The sequence below is a fragment of the Mya arenaria genome, chromosome 13 (genome assembly GCF_026914265.1).
Source record: "Mya arenaria isolate MELC-2E11 chromosome 13, ASM2691426v1".
NCBI classification, from domain to species: domain Eukaryota; kingdom Metazoa; phylum Mollusca; class Bivalvia; order Myida; family Myidae; genus Mya; species Mya arenaria.
Genome location: NC_069134.1, coordinates 66,912,925 through 66,935,376, shown reverse-complemented (window position 1 = coordinate 66,935,376; position 22,452 = coordinate 66,912,925). Strand labels below are relative to the sequence as shown.

General features: G+C 40.5%; 1 protein-coding gene across 1 annotated transcript in view; it reads right to left on the bottom strand.

The window, feature by feature from the left end:
• Window positions 1-1,089: 1,089 nt before the first annotated feature.
• Window positions 1,090-22,452, bottom strand: part of LOC128215488 (uncharacterized) — a 39,526-nt gene continuing 18,163 nt past the window's right edge. Inside the window, exons 2-7 of the mRNA XM_052922170.1 lie at window positions 18,766-18,933; window positions 17,189-17,347; window positions 16,132-16,216; window positions 13,340-13,530; window positions 9,779-9,865; window positions 1,090-1,242 (exon numbers count right to left, since the gene is read on the bottom strand). Of these exons, the coding sequence (XP_052778130.1) occupies window positions 1,090-1,242; window positions 9,779-9,865; window positions 13,340-13,530; window positions 16,132-16,216; window positions 17,189-17,347; window positions 18,766-18,933 (843 nt within the window). The remainder of the gene's footprint in view (window positions 1,243-9,778; window positions 9,866-13,339; window positions 13,531-16,131; window positions 16,217-17,188; window positions 17,348-18,765; window positions 18,934-22,452) is intronic.

Genomic DNA, 22,452 nt, shown 5'->3' with positions numbered 1-22,452 from the left:
ATTTTTAGGCTAATACATCAAATTAGCTGAATTAATTGTTTTTAGCTATCATCACTATTGCAAAGAGCTATGTCAATTGTATGATAGGTTTTTAGAATAAAATATAAGTGAAACATGGGCCATTACTGGTATTGAAGATAAATAAAGAGTTATCTTACTTAATTTTCAAATGGCCCTAAACACTCCGGTGAAGTTTTACGTCAATTGCATTAATGGTTTTTGAGGTGTAACAAAATTACCCAACCTGTCAAAAAACTTTCCAAATCAATCAGGGTCCATAACTTGTATAAGGATCAATAGGAGTTATGTAACTTTAATGGTCAATGGTCAAAAGCACTTCAGTCAAGTATTTTGTCAATTGTACGAATGATTTTTGAGATATGACATGAATGATTTAATCCTAATGGTATATAAGTCTTAAAACCCCAATTTGCCAGAATATTATAATCGGTCGCGAAAGCAGACACTGGTTTAGTAACAACTTTTGGGGAACATGAAACAGTCCTAAACCTCATGTCAGCATTGACAACACAATCAAATTCCTAGCCTGCGGTAATTTGATTCAAGGCATTTTTTCCACAGTTCAATTGGCCAACCATGGCCTTTTGTGATTTCCAACCAAGTAAAACATAAGAAATATATCTGACTGGTTGTGTCCAAAACAGATTTATAAAATGTAGTCTGCAAATTGTCATATAACTCGGTAAAAAAGCCATCTTTTTAATCCATAAGTAATTCAAAATTAAGAACCAATATTGATGTCATCATTAACATTGAGTTGTAATATATAACAGACATGGTGTAACGTTACCACATGAAAAACATTTATTTCCAGCCCCAAATGTGATGTTTTTTGGTATGTCCCTGGCTCACCATTTTTGATTTTGATAAGCTATCTGGCCCTTGTTTTCAAACACTTAGCGGATAAAAATAACATTTGGTGAAAGGGAGAATTTTTACTGTTGGGATTAATAGGCTCTGATTTGAAGTGTCCTCTTGTTTGTGTAACAAGAAAGCATGTTCCCATATACATGTATGCTTAAGATTATGCTTAAAATGTTGTGTGTTTCTTAATTGGTCTTACCTCATTTACAACCATTCCAGTGATATTGTTGACTGCCCCTCTGTCACACTGTAGCAGTCAACAACTGGGTGTAAATGCTCACACAGCAGACGTAAACACTGAAAATCCCAGCCTTCCTCACCTTCTGCAACCTGGGCAACCAACTTAACATCTTTATCCTGAAAAACACAAGCAATGCTTTATGTTCAGAAAAGGCATTTGCAGCTAATGCTTGCTATCTGGTTCCCCGTATGCTGTGTATGTGCTATGATGCAACAGGGTTACAATACAAAACACTTTGCTTACATTAGGTAACATAAGCAACTGTTAGGCCTTTATGGAACTCATGGCTGGTTTATATATCAATATATATTGATGCAATATTTCGTGTATAATTAACTAAAGAATAAAATTTTCATTGCGTTCATGGAATCATGAACCCAATTGTTATATTGCTAGCGCTTCGTGTTTTTCATTATAACCAGAACTCAGGTATTCTTTGACTTATTGGTTAAAGGTGGACTATTACCTTTATCACTTTACACAAGAATATATCAATCAATTCACGACAATTTATTTCCCATAAAAATATTTTTAACTTTTATATGCTTGGTTTATTTTAATCAAGACAAGTCTTAAACTGGAAACTTGCATATGCATCCCAGACATAGTAACATTCGGATTCCCAACAGCCTGATTTGGGTATTTTGGCATATTATACAAGAGAGAGGTGGCCACCTACAGCACTAGGCCACACTCAAGCTGATGAAGTACAAACCCACAGCCTCTTGGGTGAGAGGTGGACACCTATATATACCACTTCGCAAGATTCACCCTGGTAAAGATCAAACCAACAACCTCTTGGAAGAGAGGTGAACACCTGTACCACTAGGCCACTCTCACCCTAGTGGAGACCTAGCCAACAACCTCTTGGGTGAGAGGTGGACACATATACCACTAGGCCACTCTCACTCTGGTGGAGACCTAGCCAACAACCTCTTGGATGAGAGGTGGACACATATACAACTAGGCCACTCTCACTCTGGTGGAGACCTAGCCAACAACCTCTTGGATGAGAGGTGGACACCTATACCACTAGGCCACTCTCATCTGGTGTAGACCTAGCCAACAACCTCTTGGATGAGAGGTGGACACCTATACCACTAGGCCACTCTCATCTGATGTAGACCTAGCCAACAACCTCTTGGATGAGAGGTGGACACCTATACCACTAGGCCACTCTCATCTGGTGGAGACCTAGCCAACAACCTCTTGGGTGAGAGGTGGACACATATACCACTAGACCACTCTCACCCTGGTGGAGACCTAGCCAACAACCTCTTGGGTGAGAGGTGGACACATATACCACTAGACCACTCTCACCCTGGTGGAGACCTAGCCGACAACCTCTTGGGTCAGAGGTGGACACATATACCACTAGACCACTCTCACCCTGGTGGAGACCTAGCCAACAACCTCTTGGATGCGAGGTGGACACATATACCACTAGACCACTCTCACCCTGGTTGTGACCTAGCCAACAACCTCCTGGGTCAGAGGTGGACACATATACCACTAGACCACTCTCACCCTGGTGGTGATCTAACCAACAACCTCTTGGGTGAGAGGTGGACACCTGTACCACTAGGCCACTCTCACCCTAGTGGAGATCTAACCAACAACCTCTTGGGTGAGAGGTGGACACATATACCACTAGGCCACTCTCATCTGGTGGAGACCGAGCCAACAAACTCTTGGATGAGAGGTGGACACCTATACCACTAGGCCACTCTCACCCTGGTGGAGACCTAGCCAACAACCTCTTGGATGAGAGGTGGACACCTATACCACTAGACCACTCTCACCCTGGTGGAGACCTAGCCAACAACCTCTTGGGTGAGAGGTGGACACATATACCACTAGGCCACTCTCATCTGGTGGTGATCTAACCATAACCAACAACCTCTTGGGTTAGAGGTGGACACATATACCACTAGGCCACTCTCATCTGGTGGTGATCTAACCATAACCAACAACCTCTTGGGTGAGAGGTGGACACATATACCACTAGGCCACTCTCACCCTGGTGGAGACCTAGCCAACAATCTCTTGGGTGAGAGGTGGACACATATACCACTAGGCCACTCTCACGCTGGTGGTGATCTAACCATAACCAACAACCTCTTGGATGAGAGGTGGACACCTATACCACTAGACCACTCTCACACTGGTGGAGACCTAGCCAACAACCTCTTGGATGAGAGGTGGACACCTATACCACTAGACCACTCTCACCCTGGTGGAGACCTAGCCAACAACCTCTTAGGTGAGAGGTGGACACATATACCACTAGGCCACTCTCATCTGGTGGTGATCTAACCATAACCAACAACCTCTTGGGTGAGAGGTCGACACATATACCACTAGACCACTCTCACCCTGGTGGAGACCTAGCCAACCAATCTCTTGTGTGAGAGGTGGACACATATAACACTAGTCCACTCTCACCCTGGTGGAGATCTAACCAACAACCTCTTGGGTGAGAGGTGGACACCTGTACCACTAGGCCACTCTCACCCTAGTGGAGATCTAACCATAACCAACAACCTCTTGGGTTAGAGGTGGACACATATACCACTAGGCCACTCTCACACTGGTGGAGACCTAGCCAACAACCTCTTGGGTGAGAGGTGGACACATATACCACTAGGCCACTCTCACCCTGGTGGAGACCTAGCCAACAACCTCTTGGGTGAGAGGTGGACACATATACCACTAGGCCACTCTCATCTGGTGGTGATCTAACCATAACCAACAACCTCTTGGGTGAGAGGTGGACACCTATACCACTAGGCCACTCTCACACTGGTGGAGACCTAGCCAACAATCTCTTGGGTGAGAGGTGGACACATATACCACTAGGCCACTCCCACCCTGATGGAGACCTAGCCAACAACCTCTTGGGTGAGAGGTGGACACATATACCACTAGGCCACTCTCACACTGGTGGAGACCTAGCCAACAATCTCTTGGGTGAGAGGTGGACACATATACCACTAGGCCACTCCCTCCCTGGTGGAGACCTAGCCAACAACCTCTTGGGTGAGAGGTGGACACCTATACCCCTAGGCCACTCTCAACCTGGTGGAGACCTAGCCAACAATCTCTTGGGTGAGAGGTGGACACCTATACCACTAGGCCACTCTCACCCTGGTGGTGATCTAACCAACAACCTCTTGGGTGAGAGGTGGACACCTATACCACTAGGCCACTCTCACCCTGGTGGAGACCTAGCCAACAACCTCTTGGATGAGAGGTGGACACATATACCACTAGGCCACTCTCACCCTGGTGGAGACCTAGGTGGACACCTGTACCACTAGACCACTCTCACCCTGGTGGAGACCTAGCCAACAACCTCTTGGATGAGAGGTGGACACCTATACCACTAGGCCACTCTCACGCTGGTGGTGATCTAACCAACAACCTCTTGGGTGAGAGGTGGACACCTATACCACTAGGCCACTCTCACCCTGGTGGAGACCTAGCCAACAACCTCTTGGGTGAGAGGTGGACACCTATACCACTAGGCCACTCTCATCTGGTGGAGACCTAGCCAACAACCTCTTGGGTGAGAGGTGGACACATATACCACTAGGCCACTTTCATCTGGTGGAGACCTAGCCAACAACCTCTTGGATGAGAGATGGACACCTATACCACTAGGCCACTCTCATCTGGTGGAGACCTAGCCAACAACCTCTTGGATGAGAGGTGGACACCTATACCACTAGGCCACTCTCACCCTGGTGGAGACCTAGCCAACAACCTCTTGGGTGAGAGGTGGACACCTATACCACTAGACCACTCTCACCCTTGTGGAGACCTAGCCAACAACTTCCTGGGTGAGAGGTGGACACCTATACCACTAGACCACTCTCACCCTGGTGTAGACCTAGCCAACAACCTCTTGGGTGAGAGGTGGACACATATACCACTAGGCCACTCTCACACTGGTGGAGACCTAGCCAACAACCTCTTGGATGAGAGGTGGACACATATACAACTAGGCCACTCTCACCCTGGTGGAGCCCTAGCCAACAACCTTTTGGATGAGAGGTGGACACCTATACCACTAGACCACTCTCACCCTGGTGGAGACCTAGCCAACAACCTCTTGGGTGAGAGGTGGACACATATACCACTAGGCCACTCTCATCTGGTGGTGATCTAACCATAACCAACAACCTCTTTGGTTAGAGGTGGACACATATACCACTAGGCCACTCTCATCTGGTGGTGATCTAACCATAACCAACAACCTCTTGGGTGAGAGGTGGACACATATACCACTAGGCCACTCTCACCCTGGTGGAGACCTAGCCAACAATCTCTTGGGTGAGAGGTGGACACATATACCACTAGGCCACTCTCACGCTGGTGGTGATCTAACCATAACCAACAACCTCTTGGATGAGAGGTGGACACCTATACCACTAGACCACTCTCACACTGGTGGAGACCTAGCCAACAACCTCTTGGATGAGAGGTGGACACCTGTACCACTAGACCACTCTCACCCTGGTGGAGACCTAGCCAACAACCTCTTGGGTGAGAGGTGGACACATATACCACTAGGCCACTCTCACGCTGGTGGTGATCTAACCATAACCAACAACCTCTTGGGTGAGAGGTGGACACATATACCACTAGACCACTCTCACCCTGGTGGAGACCTAGCCAACAATCTCTTGGGTGAGAGGTTGACACATATACCACTAGGCCACTCTCACCCTGGTGGAGACCTAGCCAACAACCTCTTGGGTGAGAGGTGGACACCTATACCACTAGGCCACTCTCATCTGGTGGTGATCTAACCATAACCAACAACCTCTTGGGTGAGAGGTGGACACATATACCACTAGGCCACTCTCACACTGGTGGAGACCTAGCCAACAACCTCTTGGGTGAGAGGTGGACACATATACCACTAGGCCACTCTCATCTGGTGGTGATCTAACCATAACCAACAACCTCTTGGGTGAGAGGTGGACACCTATACCACTAGGCCACTCTCACACTGGTGGAGACCTAGCCAACAATCTCTTGGGTGAGAGGTGGACACATATACCACTAGGCCACTCCCACCCTGATGGAGACCTAGCCAACAACCTCTTGGGTGAGAGGTGGACACATATACCACTAGGCCACTCTCACACTGGTGGAGACCTAGCCAACAATCTCTTGGGTGAGAGGTGGACACATATACCACTAGGCCACTCCCTCCCTGGTGGAGACCTAGCCAACAACCTCTTGGGTGAGAGGTGGACACCTATACCACTAGGCCACTCTCAACCTGGTGGAGACCTAGCCAACAATCTCTTGGGTGAGAGGTGGACACCTATACCACTAGGCAACTCTCACCCTGGTGGTGATCTAACCAACAACCTCTTGGGTGAGAGGTGGACACCTATACCACTAGGCCACTCTCACCCTGGTGGAGACCTAGCCAACAACCTCTTGGATGAGAGGTGGACACATATACCACTAGGCCACTCTCACCCTGGTGGAGACCTAGGTGGACACCTGTACCCCTAGACCACTCTCACCCTGGTGGAGACCTAGCCAACAACCTCTTGGATGAGAGGTGCACACCTATACCACTAGGCCACTCTCACGCTGGTGGTGATCTAACCAACAACCTCTTGGGTGAGAGGTGGACACCTATACCACTAGGCCACTCTCACCCTGGTGGAGACCTAGCCAACAACCTCTTGGGTGAGAGGTGGACACCTATACCACTAGGCCACTCTCATCTGGTGGAGACCTAGCCAACAACCTCTTGGGTGAGAGGTGGACACATATACCACTAGGCCACTTTCATCTGGTGGAGACCTAGCCAACAACCTCTTGGATGAGAGGTGGACACCTATACCACTAGGCCACTCTCATCTGGTGGAAACCTAGCCAACAATCTCTTGGATGAGAGGTGGCCACCTATACCACTAGGCCACTCTCACCCTGGTGGAGACCTAGCCAACAACCTCTTGGGTCAGAGGTGGACACCTATACCACTAGACCACTCTCACCCTTGTGGAGACCTAGCCAACAACTTCCTGGGTGAGAGGTGGACACCTATACCACTAGACCACTCTCACCCTGGTGGAGACCTAGCCAACAACCTCTTGGGTGAGAGGTGGACACATATACCACTAGGCCACTCTCACACTGGTGGAGACCTAGCCAACAACCTCTTGGGTGAGAGGTGGACACATATACAACTAGGCCACTCTCACCCTGGTGGAGCCCTAGCCAACAACCTCTTGGGTGAGAGGTGGACACCTATACCACTAGGCCACTCTCACCCTGGTGGAGACCTAGCCAACAACCTCTTGGATGAGAGGTGGACACCTATACCACTAGGCCACTCTCATCTGGTTGAGACCTAGCCAACAACCTCTTGGGTGAGAGGTGGACACCTATACCACTAGGCCACTCTCACCCTGGTGGAGACCTAGCCAACAATATCTTGGGTGAGAGGTGGACACATATACCACTAGGCCACTCTCACCCTGGTGGAGACCTAGCCAACAACCTCTTGGATGAGAGGTGGACACCTATACCACTAGGCCACTCTCACCCTTGTAGAGACCTAGCCAACAATCTCTTGGGTGAGAGGTGGACACCTATACCACTAGACCACTCTCACTCTGGTGGAGACCAAGCCAACAACCTCTTGGGTGAGAGGTGGACACCTATACCACTAGACCACTCTCACCCTGGTGGAGACCTAGCCAACAACCTCTTGGGTGAGAGGTGGACACATATACCACTAGACCACTCTCACCCTGGTGGAGACCTAGCCAACAACCTCTTGGGTCAGAGGTGGACACATATACCACTAGACCACTCTCACCCTGGTGGAGACCTAGCCAACAACCTCTTGGATGAGAGATGGACACATATACCACTAGACCACTCTCACCCTGGTTGTGACCTAGCCAACAACCTCCTGGGTCAGAGGTGGACACATATACCACTAGACCACTCTCACCCTGGTGGTGATCTAACCAACAACCTCTTGGGTGAGAGGTGGACACCTGTACCACTAGGCCACTCTCACCCTGGTGGAGATCTAACCAACAACCTCTTGGGTGAGAGGTGGACACATATACCACTAGGCCACTCTCATCTGGTGGAGACCGAGCCAACAAACTCTTGGATGAGAGATGGACACATATACCACTAGGCCACTCTCACCCTGGTGGAGACCTAGCCAACAACCTCTTGGATGAGAGGTGGACACCTATACCACTAGACCACTCTCACCCTTGTGGAAACCTAGCCAACAACCTCTTGGGTCAGAGGTGGACACATATACCACTAGGCCACTCTCATTCTGGTGGAGACCTAGCCAACAACCTCTTGGGTGAGAGGTGGACACCTATACCACTCTGCCACTCTCACCCTGGTGGAGACCTAGCCAACAACCTCCAGGGTGAGGGGTGGACACCTATACCACTAGGCCACTCTCACCCTTGTGGAGACCTTGCCAACAACCTCTTGGGTGAGAGGTGGACACTTATACCACTAGGCCACTCTCACCCTGGTGGAGACCTAGCCAACAACCTCTTGGATGAGAGGTGGACACCTGTACCACTAGGCCACTCTCACCCTGGTGGAGCCCTAGCCAACAACCTCTTGGGTGAGAGGTGGACACCTATACCACTAGGCCACTCTCACCCCTGTGGAGACCTAGTCAACAACCTCTTGGGTGAGAGGTGGACACATATACTGCTAGGCCACTCTCATCCTGGTGGAGACCTAGCCAACAACCTCTTGGGTCAGAGGTGGACACCTATACCACTAGGCCACTCTCACCCTGGTGGAGACCTAGCCAACAACCTCCAGGGTGAGAGGTGGACACCTATACCACTAGGCCACTCTCACACTGGTGGAGACCTAGCCAACAACCTCTTGGATGAGAGGTGGACACATATACCACTATGCCACTCTCACCCTTGTGGAGACCTAGCCAACAACCTCTTGGATGAGAGGTGGACACCTGTACCACTAGGCCACTCTCACCCTGGTGGAGCCCTAGCCAACAACCTCTTGGGTGAGAGGTGGACACCTATACCACTAGGCCACTCTCACTCTGGTGGAGACCTAGCCAACAACCTCTTGGATGAGAGGTGGACACCTGTACCACTAGGCCATTCTCACCCTGGTGGAGCCCTAGCCAACAACCTCTTGGGTGAGAGGTGGACACCTATACCCCTAGGCCACTCTCACTCTGGTGGAGACCTAGCCAACAACCTCTTGGGTGAGACTGAGAGGTGGACACCTATACCACTAGGCCACTCTCACACTGGTATAGACCTAGCCAACAACCACCTGGGTCAGAGGTGGACACATATACCACTAGCTCTTGAATCTTGTCTTCATTTATCCTACACAGAAATAAGAACCATAGGGATATAAGAACTAACCTTTTTACATAATAATGTTTATACATTATGATTTTTTTTCATGGCAGCTGTTTACAAATATGAAGAGTAACTTGGTCAGCTCCAGGGGTACTGCACCCTTTGGATAAGGGATTTCTGTATAAACAAACCACTCCTGACCACCAAGCCTCATGTTCACAGTGGAGTTTGATCATTCTTATATACGTTAAAAGGAATGGCAACCAACAACAACAACAAGACAAACCTGAAAGTCTGGGAGGGTGTCTGAAGATGGAAGGTCAGTAACGGCACTGTCAGCTACTCGGGAAAACCAGTCTAGAACCGCTTCAGTCTGAAATCATAATTGTAAGATTCAGTCACTACATAGTCAATCAATAAACATCAAAATGTTATTTTGGGTGCAAGTGGAGAATGCTCCCAAATGGTTTCTTGGTAGAATGGGACTGAAAAATGGTAGATTAAAACATGGCAGAAGAATAAAAACACATTTACCACTAATATTTCACTTATACTACCATGTTGACATGACAAGTGTTAAAAAATGTGAAGAAAATGAGAACTGAATTAATCAAATGTCCCATTTCTGCTGTTCAACATCATTCTGTTTTGAGCTCTGCCCTCAAGTATTCTTTTCAATGACAACATTTTTCAACTGTTTCAGTACATACCGGGTATTTCACTTTAGTAAACAACTTGTTGTTGGGAGGTTCTCGACATTTCAAGCCCGTATCATGATTAGCGTATTTAGCATAAAAATTACCACCACGATCGTTGCCAATAAAAATACCGGCATAGCCATAAAAACAATGGCGTGAATTTTCGCACTTCATGATCATTTCATTCAAGGAGTACCCCTTTTATTGCCTGTATCAGTAATTTCATATGAATTTCATTCATAAAGTTACCGGTAATTAACAATTTTCACTTAAACATAATTTGGGCGGTAATATTACTGAACAATGGCTAATAAATATTCTTATTTGAATTTGTCATATTTCAGCCAAAATATTGTGCACCTTCAAATCCAGGCCCAAAATTTCTTGAAATATCTACGTACATGTATGCATAACAGGTTTATCAAGTAACAATCATTTCAATAAGCCACATTTCTTGATAAAACTTGATTTTATATAGGTACCAAGTTTACCTTGATTAAAGTGACACTCTTATTCAAAAGCAATACACACACACATATTTAATAAACATAAATTTTGACTGATCAACCTTTCACTACTTGCAAAATATTGCATTTATGGAAAATATTAATTACTAAAAACAAGATTGTTACCATGTTTTGAACAGGTTAAAGCACAAAAATATTAATTAACTGGTGATTGCTAAAATATTAAGTGTGAGTTAGTACCGTCTTATAAGGTAGAACTATCATGTTTTCTGCAAATTTCTTTCAATTTAAACTCGTTATCCTTCATAAGAACCATTGTTTTAGACATTTATTCATCCCTTTTGGTTATATTAAAACAATTGTATCATTTGTGGTAAATCTTATTTGGGAGAGTGCATCTTTAAGGCACACATATTAGGCAGATGCAAGAAACTTGTTGTTTTTAATTTTAATGAGTAAATAATTATGTTTAACTCAATTGAATTTCATGATCAAAACAAAAAAGCATATGATTTAATTGTGTACAGTTAAAAATATATTATCCTTTATCTACGCTTTTTTCATTCAATATCTACTAGGCCGAAATTAAATTCTCCAAATAAAAAACGTCAAAAATTGCAAATATTTTTTTTATCTATATACACAATTGATATGCTTTTTTGTTTTGTTTTGATCAATAAAGTCAATAAGTTGAACATAATTATAATGTACTACTTCTTTATATTTTGCATCACACTTTACTATGCACCTCCAAAAGTACTTCCCTTTAAAGCTGCACTCTCACAGATTTACCATTTTTTATTTTTTTGTCTTGGAAAGAGCAATTTTTTTGCGTAGATATCTGCAAACCATGAATGATTAAAGTTTGCTGACAAAAACACTCATCCTAGATTTTCATATTTCCGTTTGAAAATTAATGTTCTATGGCTTAAACCGTTAGTAACGGTTTAAGAAAAATAAAAACGTCAATTTTAGAACTTAAATATAAAAATCTGCTACCTTACTTTTTGTCAGCAGTCTTATATAACTGGTTTCCAAAATTGGCTCGTGCCAAGATAAAAATAAATAAGATGTCAAAACATTCAATCTGTGAGAGTGCAGCTTTAAAAGCTAGTCTGAACTCCCTTTAAAAGGAGAACATTTCAGAATTTGTATCAAAACAAAAATAGCCAGCTAAGCTAAGTATCTTTGTAAAGAATAGACAAAGAGTGGGTGTTTCTTTGAAATTATGGCTGGGTACTAATATAATATTTCATAGAAATGTCCACAAGGTGTCTATCCAAGCTGGACTAAACAGAGAAGGTTCGTTATTATTCTTCAATTTAAAGAATCAAATATAATGCAAGCATCATCATATAACTTATATATATTGTATACCACAAACAAAGTATATTTTTCCTTGGCTTTTAAAAGCACAAATTTTTCATGTTTAGAAAATTTAAGTTTATAATTTTGATTGCTCAATTCTGAAGAATGCATTTCATACGCTAAACGTACCAGTATATTGCAATCAGTGTATTTTTCCGCCAAGACTTACTTGTTCAACTAGTGACAGTAATAAAAGGATGTATATATTTGATAGTTACATTTTTGTGTGACTAATGACAAATAATCTCGGGGGGATTTATTGAATGTAGATCGATTCTGACACATGCACCAAAAAACAACAAATAAGATTGAGACCATTCTGACGATTTACAGAAAATAGAGCAGGCCACCTCAGTCTGATATGACCACTGTATTTTCAGTACACCGCTAAAATTGAACTATAACATAAACATAAATTGGTGCGGCTGAGTTAAAACCGGTCCAGACCGGAAAATTGTTTGTTTTTAGAAGCCCTGGGGCGTAAGATTGTTCGAGAAATAGGGGCAGTACAACAGCTTCAATAAATAACGACAAACTGATAAACCTGCTAAGAGCTTTGCTAAACTGATAGTTACATAAGTGAACTTCAAGTAGGTAAGGCTATAAGCAATTAACTGCAACTGCATTCTTTTTCTGTGTGAAAATTAGTGAAATTCACAGCTGAAGTCATGCAGCTAGATTATTGCTACATGATTGTGTTCTGTTCCACATCAGGAGAAAGGAGTAGGAGTAGGGCATGTTACTGCTACACGTGTTTTGTTCCTTGGGTACTAACACAATCAGTACAGGCATTCTTTTGATGTTTCAGAAACTTAAATGGTTTTCCAGCAATTGTGGATTGGGGCAAAGTAAACACTGCCACAATTTGGGGTTTTAAAGCCCCGAAACATTTTCTTTTCTTTGAAAATTGTAGTGTGACCTTCTCTGTCATCACATGAGAATTTAAAATCAAGAAGCATTAGTTTTGACAGTTCTAGTTTGCTTAAATTTTATGTGCTTTGCCATGTAAAAATCTAATTTCAGCAACTGTCCAAGCCTGAACATTTTACCATTAAAGGGTTTTAAAGTGTAGTCTGCTTGTGGTGTCCCCCTCAAAAACTCCAAGTGGTGTCTCTTGTTTAGTGTTATTGGGGCTCTCACCTTGCGCCCCATAACAGGGTCTATATCTGATTTTAGACTTCTGGGTTTGTCCCTGCAGTTTTCAATGTGTTGGCACAACTTGGACTATATTCAAACATTTGTTTTTCTCTAATTTCATGAACTTTAGACAACACTCTTGATCAATTATTTAAACTAAATGTAAAGAATAATTACTCTGATGACTCCATGATAATCAATTCTGACGGAACTCCCAAAACGTGCCGCAGCTGTCTTAGTAAGACAATCCCCAGGACGTAACCAGCCAAGACCCCGATATGCAACGATAGTTGGAAATCCTCGAATCTTCTGATTACGGCACAGGATGGGCTCAGCTGTACAGTTCACATAGTACATTGCCCCTCCATCTGAAGAAACCAAGAGAACATTGACCATTTATAGTCATAGAAATAACAAGATAACAAATGTTATGATCATGCAAGTCATGTGTGCAAAATCAGCCATTGTACATGTCTGCAGATGTTGTTTTTTCTAAAGTATTTCCCTCACCCATTAGATGCATTTTGGCTTCGATCCGCCATGTGTTTTGTAACGATTTAGTGTAATTAAGTGCCAAAAAAGTCATGAACTTTATAAGTGTCTGTTATTCCCAGTTGCATTGAGTCTAACCTGATATATTTTGAAATTTTAGAATTGTCCTACAGGAGTAAATTCAAATGAAAATAGGGTCTTATCAATAAACCCACTAGATATGCTTTGAATTTATTTGGTTATTGCATACATGGGATATTTTCTTGGGTTGATTCCGGGACACTTGTCGTAATGTCAACGCACACCAGGGGTGTCTGGGAGCATGCCCCCCCCCCCCCTGATTTTTTTTTTAAATGGGGGAACGTCTGTGGTGCATTCTAGAGCATATCTGGGGCTATTTTAATCTTTTTTAATGTCGGGAAAATGTACCTATTTTGACTGCCAAGACGTATTTTTGACTTGACATGGTTTGTTTTTTCTGCATTTTCTTGAAAAAATAAAACCACCAGATATTTTCCCAGGCTTTAAATGAAGTGCTAACCAGGAGGATATGCAGTCTACTTTCGGTTTCATCAAAACAGGAAATAAACAACTATACGATGATACGGGCACCTGTTTTCCCGCGCTTTTGAGAACATGCGTTACAAAATATTTATTATTTCATCACATTGTTTAAAGTTGTTTAATGTATAACGACGTATCGACTTTGAAATTTGAATGGAATATGGGATGTTTTCCATGTTTTAATTTTGTTTTTTTACTCATTTTGTCACTTTCTTTGAACTTACCTTCATGCTCATGTATATATCAATTCATCAATTAAAAGCTATCATTCATAAGACCAAACAAATCCATATGAAAACAATGAATTTGTATACAAGAACCCTCCCCGTCTCGTTAAGCACAACAATAGGCCAATAGATCAATTATAGAGTGATTGACGATGACCTCATCGACACATGTACCAATTAACAGATTAGTGTCAACATGTCCTGTGTTTTACGACCAGTGTCCCGGACAGGCAAAATAGCTGATAATCGATTCCGAGATTTTTTTTTTCGTTTTTTTTATGACTTTCCGGGACAAACATGCACCCTCCGTGACTCCGTGACAGAGATATGATTTCCGGGACAATCCCGGACATCCGGGACGTTATCACATGTATGGGTTATTGTTAAAATGATATCATTATTAACAGGAAATAACAACCATTTTGAAGATGGTAGAATGAATCTTATCTGATATAAATGATCATATACATTAGTTTGCAAGGTAAGAAAGTAAGTTCTCCCACCTCAGATAAGTAGAGTTAAGAGTAGAGTAAGATAAAGAGTTCCAGCAAAAAATACATTTCTACTTATTTGTTTAACTGAGGTGGGAGAGAAACGCATCTACCATAGCCACTCGTGTAAGATAGGTTCATCCCGACCCTCGCGCAAGGTGTTTTCCTTTCCGCAAAACACCCTACGCTCGGGTCGGAATGAACCTATCTTACACTCTCGGCCATGGAAGATACTTATAATCTTGCCCACGGGCAACTATAAACAAAGTACCCATATGGAACTCCTTTTTAATGGTCATCACATTGTAATTACCTCTCTTGTTGAAGACTGTGGTCTGTAGCATCATGGAAACCTTGTCTTGTGGCAATATTTAGAATGCTAATTAATTATTTCTCACTTCAAATGTCACCATAAAACAGTTTTCATGCACCTTTCAGGAAATAATGCTTCTCACTCCTCAGAACTATTTAAAGACCGACTTCACTATTAACATAATCTGAATCACTGCGCACATATCCTTGACAACCACGAATTATCACATATCCATACGCATTTATTTTAAATACGCACAAAAGAGTTCTAGCAAAAGTACATTTTTACTTAATTTTGTTTAACTGACGTGGGAGAAAAAGCATCTACCATAGCCGCTCGTGTAAGATATGTTCATCCCAACTCTCGCGCAGGGTGTTTTGCTGAAACTTGGTAAACCTCGTTTCCACAAAACACCTTACGCTCGGGTTGGGATAAACCTATCTTACACTCTTAGCCATGGAAGATACTTATATTCTTAGTTGGTGTAAAAACACCAAATTTGTAATATTAACCCTAATGCTTTATATAAAGAGATTTTACTGATAATTAAAACTATACTTTGAAGGTTTGCACTTTGACTAGAAGTTTCGAGTCAAGGTAACAAACTGCTGATCATGGGAAAACTCACAGACCTGCAGCCAACTGTATAAAACTATGGTAAGTTGTCCACAAGTTACTGTTTGGCTAGTTTACACTTTTAAATGATTTGATTGGTTAGAAATAATAATTTGATAAATATTGACCAATCAATGAACATTTGGATAACTTGGACCATACCAAAAAGATAGTGGATTTTTTACAACTGGCTGCTGTGTATGAAATACTTCACTTAATACTCATCATTAAAAGAAAATCTGACATTTAAAGCAAAGAAATTCTTACCAATGTGACGGACAGCAGTCTGAATGTCGAGAAAAGTTTGATTATTTCTTCGGCAATTTCCACAATCTGCCATGACGTACACAACCTTTAAACGAGAATAAGGTGTTTAACAAGGAATGTCAAACTCTGAATGAAGGTGGATGACCGATACAGTATATAAAAAAATTGGTTGATTTATGCTACAGTCTAGCCCTGTTGGCTCAAACTCACTTTGCTAGAAATCTTTGTCCGCTCGAACTGGATGTAAATAACCGATTACTTAAACCTGAAGGTAAACAGTCCCGCTTAACTTTTTGAGGCTCTTATTTTTGCCGGTTCCTGGGAGTTCGAGCGAACGAGGTTCGACTGTATGTATATGAATAATTTTGGTATGCTCAAAGTTCAAATAATGACAGTCAAAGAACATTACCTAATTACTTACACTCAGTGATATACCGGTATTCTTATCCATAATGTATCGGCACACTTTATAGGCTAATGCAATTTTTTTTCTTTATTTTAATGCATTATTATGTTTAACTTATATGAATTTAATGATCAAAACATACAAATAGCATATGAATTGTGTATATATATATTCCTTTATAATGTTTTTTTTTCAATAAATAGCTAGGTGGCCACAATTGCCCCATCTAAAAAAGTGCCACTATATCGCTAGCTAGCTCTTCACATAAGCTACCTAAACACAATTTACATCACTATCCATCCATTCTTACTGAAACCATTTCTCTATTTTTAGTAACAGTGACCTTCACCTGGTCCGCCCGCCCTACTAATGCCATCCCATTTCTAATATTAACCTGGTCTCCATTGAAAACCTGGTTAAAAATTCTGAAAAAAGATCGCAATAATTTTAATTCAAATTAGTTCAAGAGTTATATAACTTCACTGTCAGAGTCTGATATGCCTTATGAATTTTGAACTAATACTGAGATTTATGCATATAGGTCACTTTTACTTGATGGAGCATCAACATTAAAGCTATAGTGAGGGTGACTGTAACAGCCCTTCCTGTTCTCCCTTACAACCAAAAATATTCAAATATGTCCATTTTTACCAAAGACACTTTTGCGACTTCTCCCGCCCATTTTCCCGCCTTATAGAATACATGGCGTGGGGCGTGGGATTTCTCAATGATCTCCGTCCATGTTGCCTTGGTAACGACAGGAATCCCAGCATGCACTTCCATTTTCTTTTCCAGGGCATCCGTGTCAAACTGAAAAAAGAGAGTTTTTAGCTGCTTAACAAGTTCTATATTACTTTTAGTTTTAAACTATAACTACAAACCAAACCACACAGAGGATAATTGTTCATGTCAGTATAAGATCAAAATATATTTCACAGAGTGAGCACCAAAAGGTATATTTCACGAGTGGCTTTAAATACTCACTTTTGGTGTTCACATTGAGATCTAAATACGCATAATTTTTTTCTTCTTTTTATTATATATATTTATATAATATTTTATTATTAAAAGATTATTAAATATTAAATCATTACTAATAAATTGTGTTTTTATTAGAATATGGCGGTTTAGTGTCAACCATGTCACCCCAACTTAAAACCTATCTTAACAATCAAAGTTAAAATGGAAAAAGAGATGTCACAATAGTGTGATAAATGCCTCCAATTTGATCTTTCTTGAGCCAATTTTAAAAATGACAGTAATTTAAAGAAAGTTGTAACTGTCCTATGTACTTGACCTAGGATAACTTATTTATTTATCAAAACATATATTGACACATTACTATGAAATTCCTATCTGGCTCCACTGACCAATGAGTGTGAACTCAAACTTTGCATTTAGAGCACAAATTCTATGCATGTCGTACCTTCCATGCTTCTCTACAATTCTGTGAAGTTTGATTGAAATCTAATTAAAGGAGTTACAACAGAGACAAGAAATATTCCTATTAAATCAGGCTACATAAATGACCAATATTTGGTACCTTGACATTTGAAGTTAGAAAAAATAATGCTTTACTAAACACACCTTCTTAAACTGTTGTGCCATTTTGTAAAATTTGATGAAACTCTGATCAAAATGAGACATCCGTTATTATTATTAAATCCCTATAAGTTTGAACTTCACTATCAAGGTGAGTGCACAAATGCTTTACACAACACACCTTTTCAGGCTGCTACACGATTCTAAGAAGTTTGATCAAAATTGATTTCAAGTTTCAAATTTCTATCAATTGACCTCTGAGTGTGACCTTGTCCTTAGAAGCAAGAACACGCTTTGTCCTTTGCACAACTTGACTTCCGATGATGCTAATAGACTTTGGTGAAGATTGATCAAAATCAGATCACAATTGAGTAAGTAACAAATGTGTAAATAATTATTTCTATGAAATTTCTCAAGGGGCTCAATTGACCTCTAAGTATGACTTTGACCTTTGAGGTAACAGCAAGAATGCTATCATGCATGACATACCTTCTCATGCTCCTGTACAATTCTGTGAAGTTTGATAGAAATTCCAAGAAGATTGAATAAGTTACACTTAAGATGCAGCAGTAACAGACAGACTTACTGACCAGAACAGTGCAATAACTACATGCTTCCCTTTTTGGGGTCATAAAAATTGGCACTGATACGCCTTAACAACAATTGAAAAGAGCAAAAACACAAACCACATCATGCCATGTCTTTTCTTTTTGCGCCTCTTTACTGGCGATCTTCTTTGGCATGACTTTTTTCTTGACAACAATTGCCGGGTGAATATATGGGTCACTGTCAGTCATGTTGTGGGCCCAGTTCACACATTCAGTTCCATTAGGGCCTTCTAGAAGCCCACAGTACTGAAAGAAAATGAAGAAATTTTATGAAACTTTTCTTATAAAAGAAAATGTCAAGGAAGTACAATATGTTACATTATACCTGTCATTGAACTGACAGTACATACAGCAGGCTGGATTTGTGTGACATGGCTTAGTGTTTAACATGACATCGAAAATTGAATACTAGAGTATTGACAACTTTGTTTAATTGGGCTTTAAGATATAATGACTCAAAGTTTTGGGCAGTATGCATGTCTTGAACCAAAAAATAATTTGGTGATAATATTAGTTTTGTGTAACCTTCTGTAGTACAATAGTGTAGTTTTTTTAGCAGGTGTGCTGGAAACAAAATCGCTTTAACAGCTTCTAAATATGATAAGCCATGTTCAAGTGCCAAAGAAAAGTACAAAATACCCATAAATACCCAATTGTTTTTACATGCATGTCAATAAGGTCAGATATTTAGTAGTTTCAGGACACCCACATCCCAAGTTATTGAGATTATACATGAGTGTTTCATCTAGGAATGCAGGTAACATTACAGTTTTGTACCATGTTCTGAAGGACAATGTTCTAGGAAAAGTGTGCAGAATAAATGAAAAGTATTGTGTTTTACCCCAAAATTAGTCATAGAACATTTTCAAACATAATTGTACTTGTTACTGTTTCATAATGGGAGGTCATGATTGTGTAGAAATACTCTCCACCATGGTACAAGGTCTTATATTGACAAAACAATGTTAAAACATACGTGTATTTAATTAAGGGTAGATAAATCCTGTCTAAGAATGCAACCTTAATGCACATAGCCCACAAAGTTATGGGAGATAATTCCTTTCTGAGACTGCAATCTTGGTGTACATAGCCCTCAAAGTCAGGGGAGATAATTCCTGTCTGAGCCTGCAACCTTGGTACACGCACAGCCCTCAAAGTAAGGGGAGATAATTCCTGTCTGAGACTGCAACCTTGGTCCACTTAGCCCACACAGTCAGGGGAGACAAATCCTGTTTGAGACTTCAACCTTGGTGCACATAGCCTTAACAGAGTAAGGGGAGATAATTTCTGTCTGAGACTAGAACCCATTTTTTCATGATTCACATAATCCTTAAAAAGTACTGGTGTACAGAGAAATGTGTTATACAACATCCTGTTTATTGGTAAGTCACATTCCTAGCAGAGATGCTTTTATATCTGAGTTTATAACTGCTAAATATAGAGAAATTATGACATGAGTGGTCATTCAATACTAACTTTAGTCAACAAGTATTCTAAATATTTACAAAACCAAACCTTAGTGAGCAAAACAGACAAGCCTTAACATATAAAAATAACTGCAAGATATAACAAAACAATTTTTCTAATATTTAACAAGCCTTGATGTTAAAGCATGGTTATTCACGCTTAATCCATAAATACTCATTTGACAATTATGTATAACATCAGTTCAAGAGTAATTACGTGCATCATTAATGATATAAATACTTTTTTTTTTTTTTTTTTCTTCAAACTTTTGTTTATTCAACAATATATATGCATTTTACATTTCATAGTAAATCATTACATAATATAAAACTTTCAAGCATGATATACCAAAGCAGTTAATTCATGTACCAGTAATCAGTAATAATTTAAAAACTACGAATGTACATATAAACCAAGAACGACTGAAAAAAAGGGAAAAAAAGGGAAGAGGAAAAGAAAAAAAGATATAAAACATGCATGTAAAAAAGATATAATTGTTTATATGATACATTGTATTATTCTTTTGTATGAAAACTTGAAATCTGAAAAGTGTAGTTACAAGAACAAATTTCTTACAATTGCCCAATCATTTTTAAATTTATCTGAAATATTTTCATAAATGTTCCATGCTAACTGAAGGCTATTTTTGAAACCAATTACTGTTGGAACACACTTTTTTCTTTTACACAGAAAAATAACTTTCTTATATTCTAATAAAAGTATATCAAATTTGAAATTATTATTTCCAGAACCTAACAATACAAACATACTGTTAATGACAATACTTGAGTCATTAATATTCAACTTATGTACCATATCCTGCAATACCGGCTGTATTTTATTGCAATCCCAAAAGGGATGTAAAAGAGTTTCTTCATGGCATTCACAAAAGGAGCAAATATCATTTTCAACCAGCTTCATTTTATATAATAATGAATTTGTTGGTAATATTCTATGAAGAACTCTTAATTGTAACCATTGAATATAAGAATCTTTTGTACACTTAAATACACAACTATAGACATTTTTCCAATTAATACAGACATAATTAATACAGACATTTTCATATTGTTATAACCATTTGTGTTGACTTGTTGGAATTTCATTATTATTAACAAAGATTTTATATAGAAATCGGTTAACATTTTCTTTTGTCAAAATTTGGTTTATAAAAGTGTTCATACATGGGTTACTACATTCTAAAAAGTTAAAGTCATTAAGCACAAATTTAGAATGCCTCATATAGGCCTTTATCGCAGAAATTAATCCATTATTATATAGTGTAGGAAGTTGACCTTCTTATCAATTATTGCTTCAATTTCCTCAGGCTATACATATTTCCATTGGCATTAAAAACATCTTCATGGCTCAAGACCACAGTTATCTGCCCCCCGTTGACCAAGATCCGGATGTGAATACAGAAAAAAGAGTGCTTGTGTTCAAGTATCAATATTTTATTAAAATTGAATAAAAAAGAAGCAAAAAATGTTCTTTTTGCAGAGAACTTGACTGAATATGACACTCTATTGCAGAAATTGATAGTTTTCAGTGTAAATATTGGAAAAACCATAGCTTGTGGAAGTCTGAAAATTAGTTGTTTGTAGCCGATTGACTCCTTGGCGGAAGGGTTATGTTTTTGAACTCAATTTTGACAGTCGGGTCAATGGTCAACATGGTGTTTTCTTGTGATTATATTTTGTGTCTTGAATTGTTCTAGAGATGCCATGTCCTTGTTTTTCAATTGGGATGTGTATAAAGTCAAAAGCCAGGTTAGTGTCTATACGAAACATATAGTAAAAATAACTGTGGTCTCACGCCTTATCATTTTACAACTTGAAGACAACCTTTTGAGGGGAACTGGACAAAACGTCGCATGGACAAAACTGCCCAATTGTCCTTTTTGACTAGGCGGACTAAATATCCTATCCTGGACAAAAGATCCCATAAACTTTTGTCAGTAAGCAGGCGCGTAGCTGCCTATACGTGAGTACGCTGCTGAATCAACATGTTTCAGACCTTTTAATTTTTAAAAATCAGCCAAAGTTGCAGAATATGTTCTTGACGTACATGATCCTAAATCTGCAGATGTCCATTTTCCTGTATTATTAAAATAAGGCCTCAGAACGCCCAGAATGCACCAGATTGCACCATTGTTTTCAAAATGTTCCACGAGGCATGCCCCGGACCACCCAATAACAATTATGAATCCATATGAATAGATAGCTCACAGATATTTAATAATTTCTAAATGTAAATAATTGTTAACTAACTGTTAATTGGCTTTGAGTGTCAAAATGA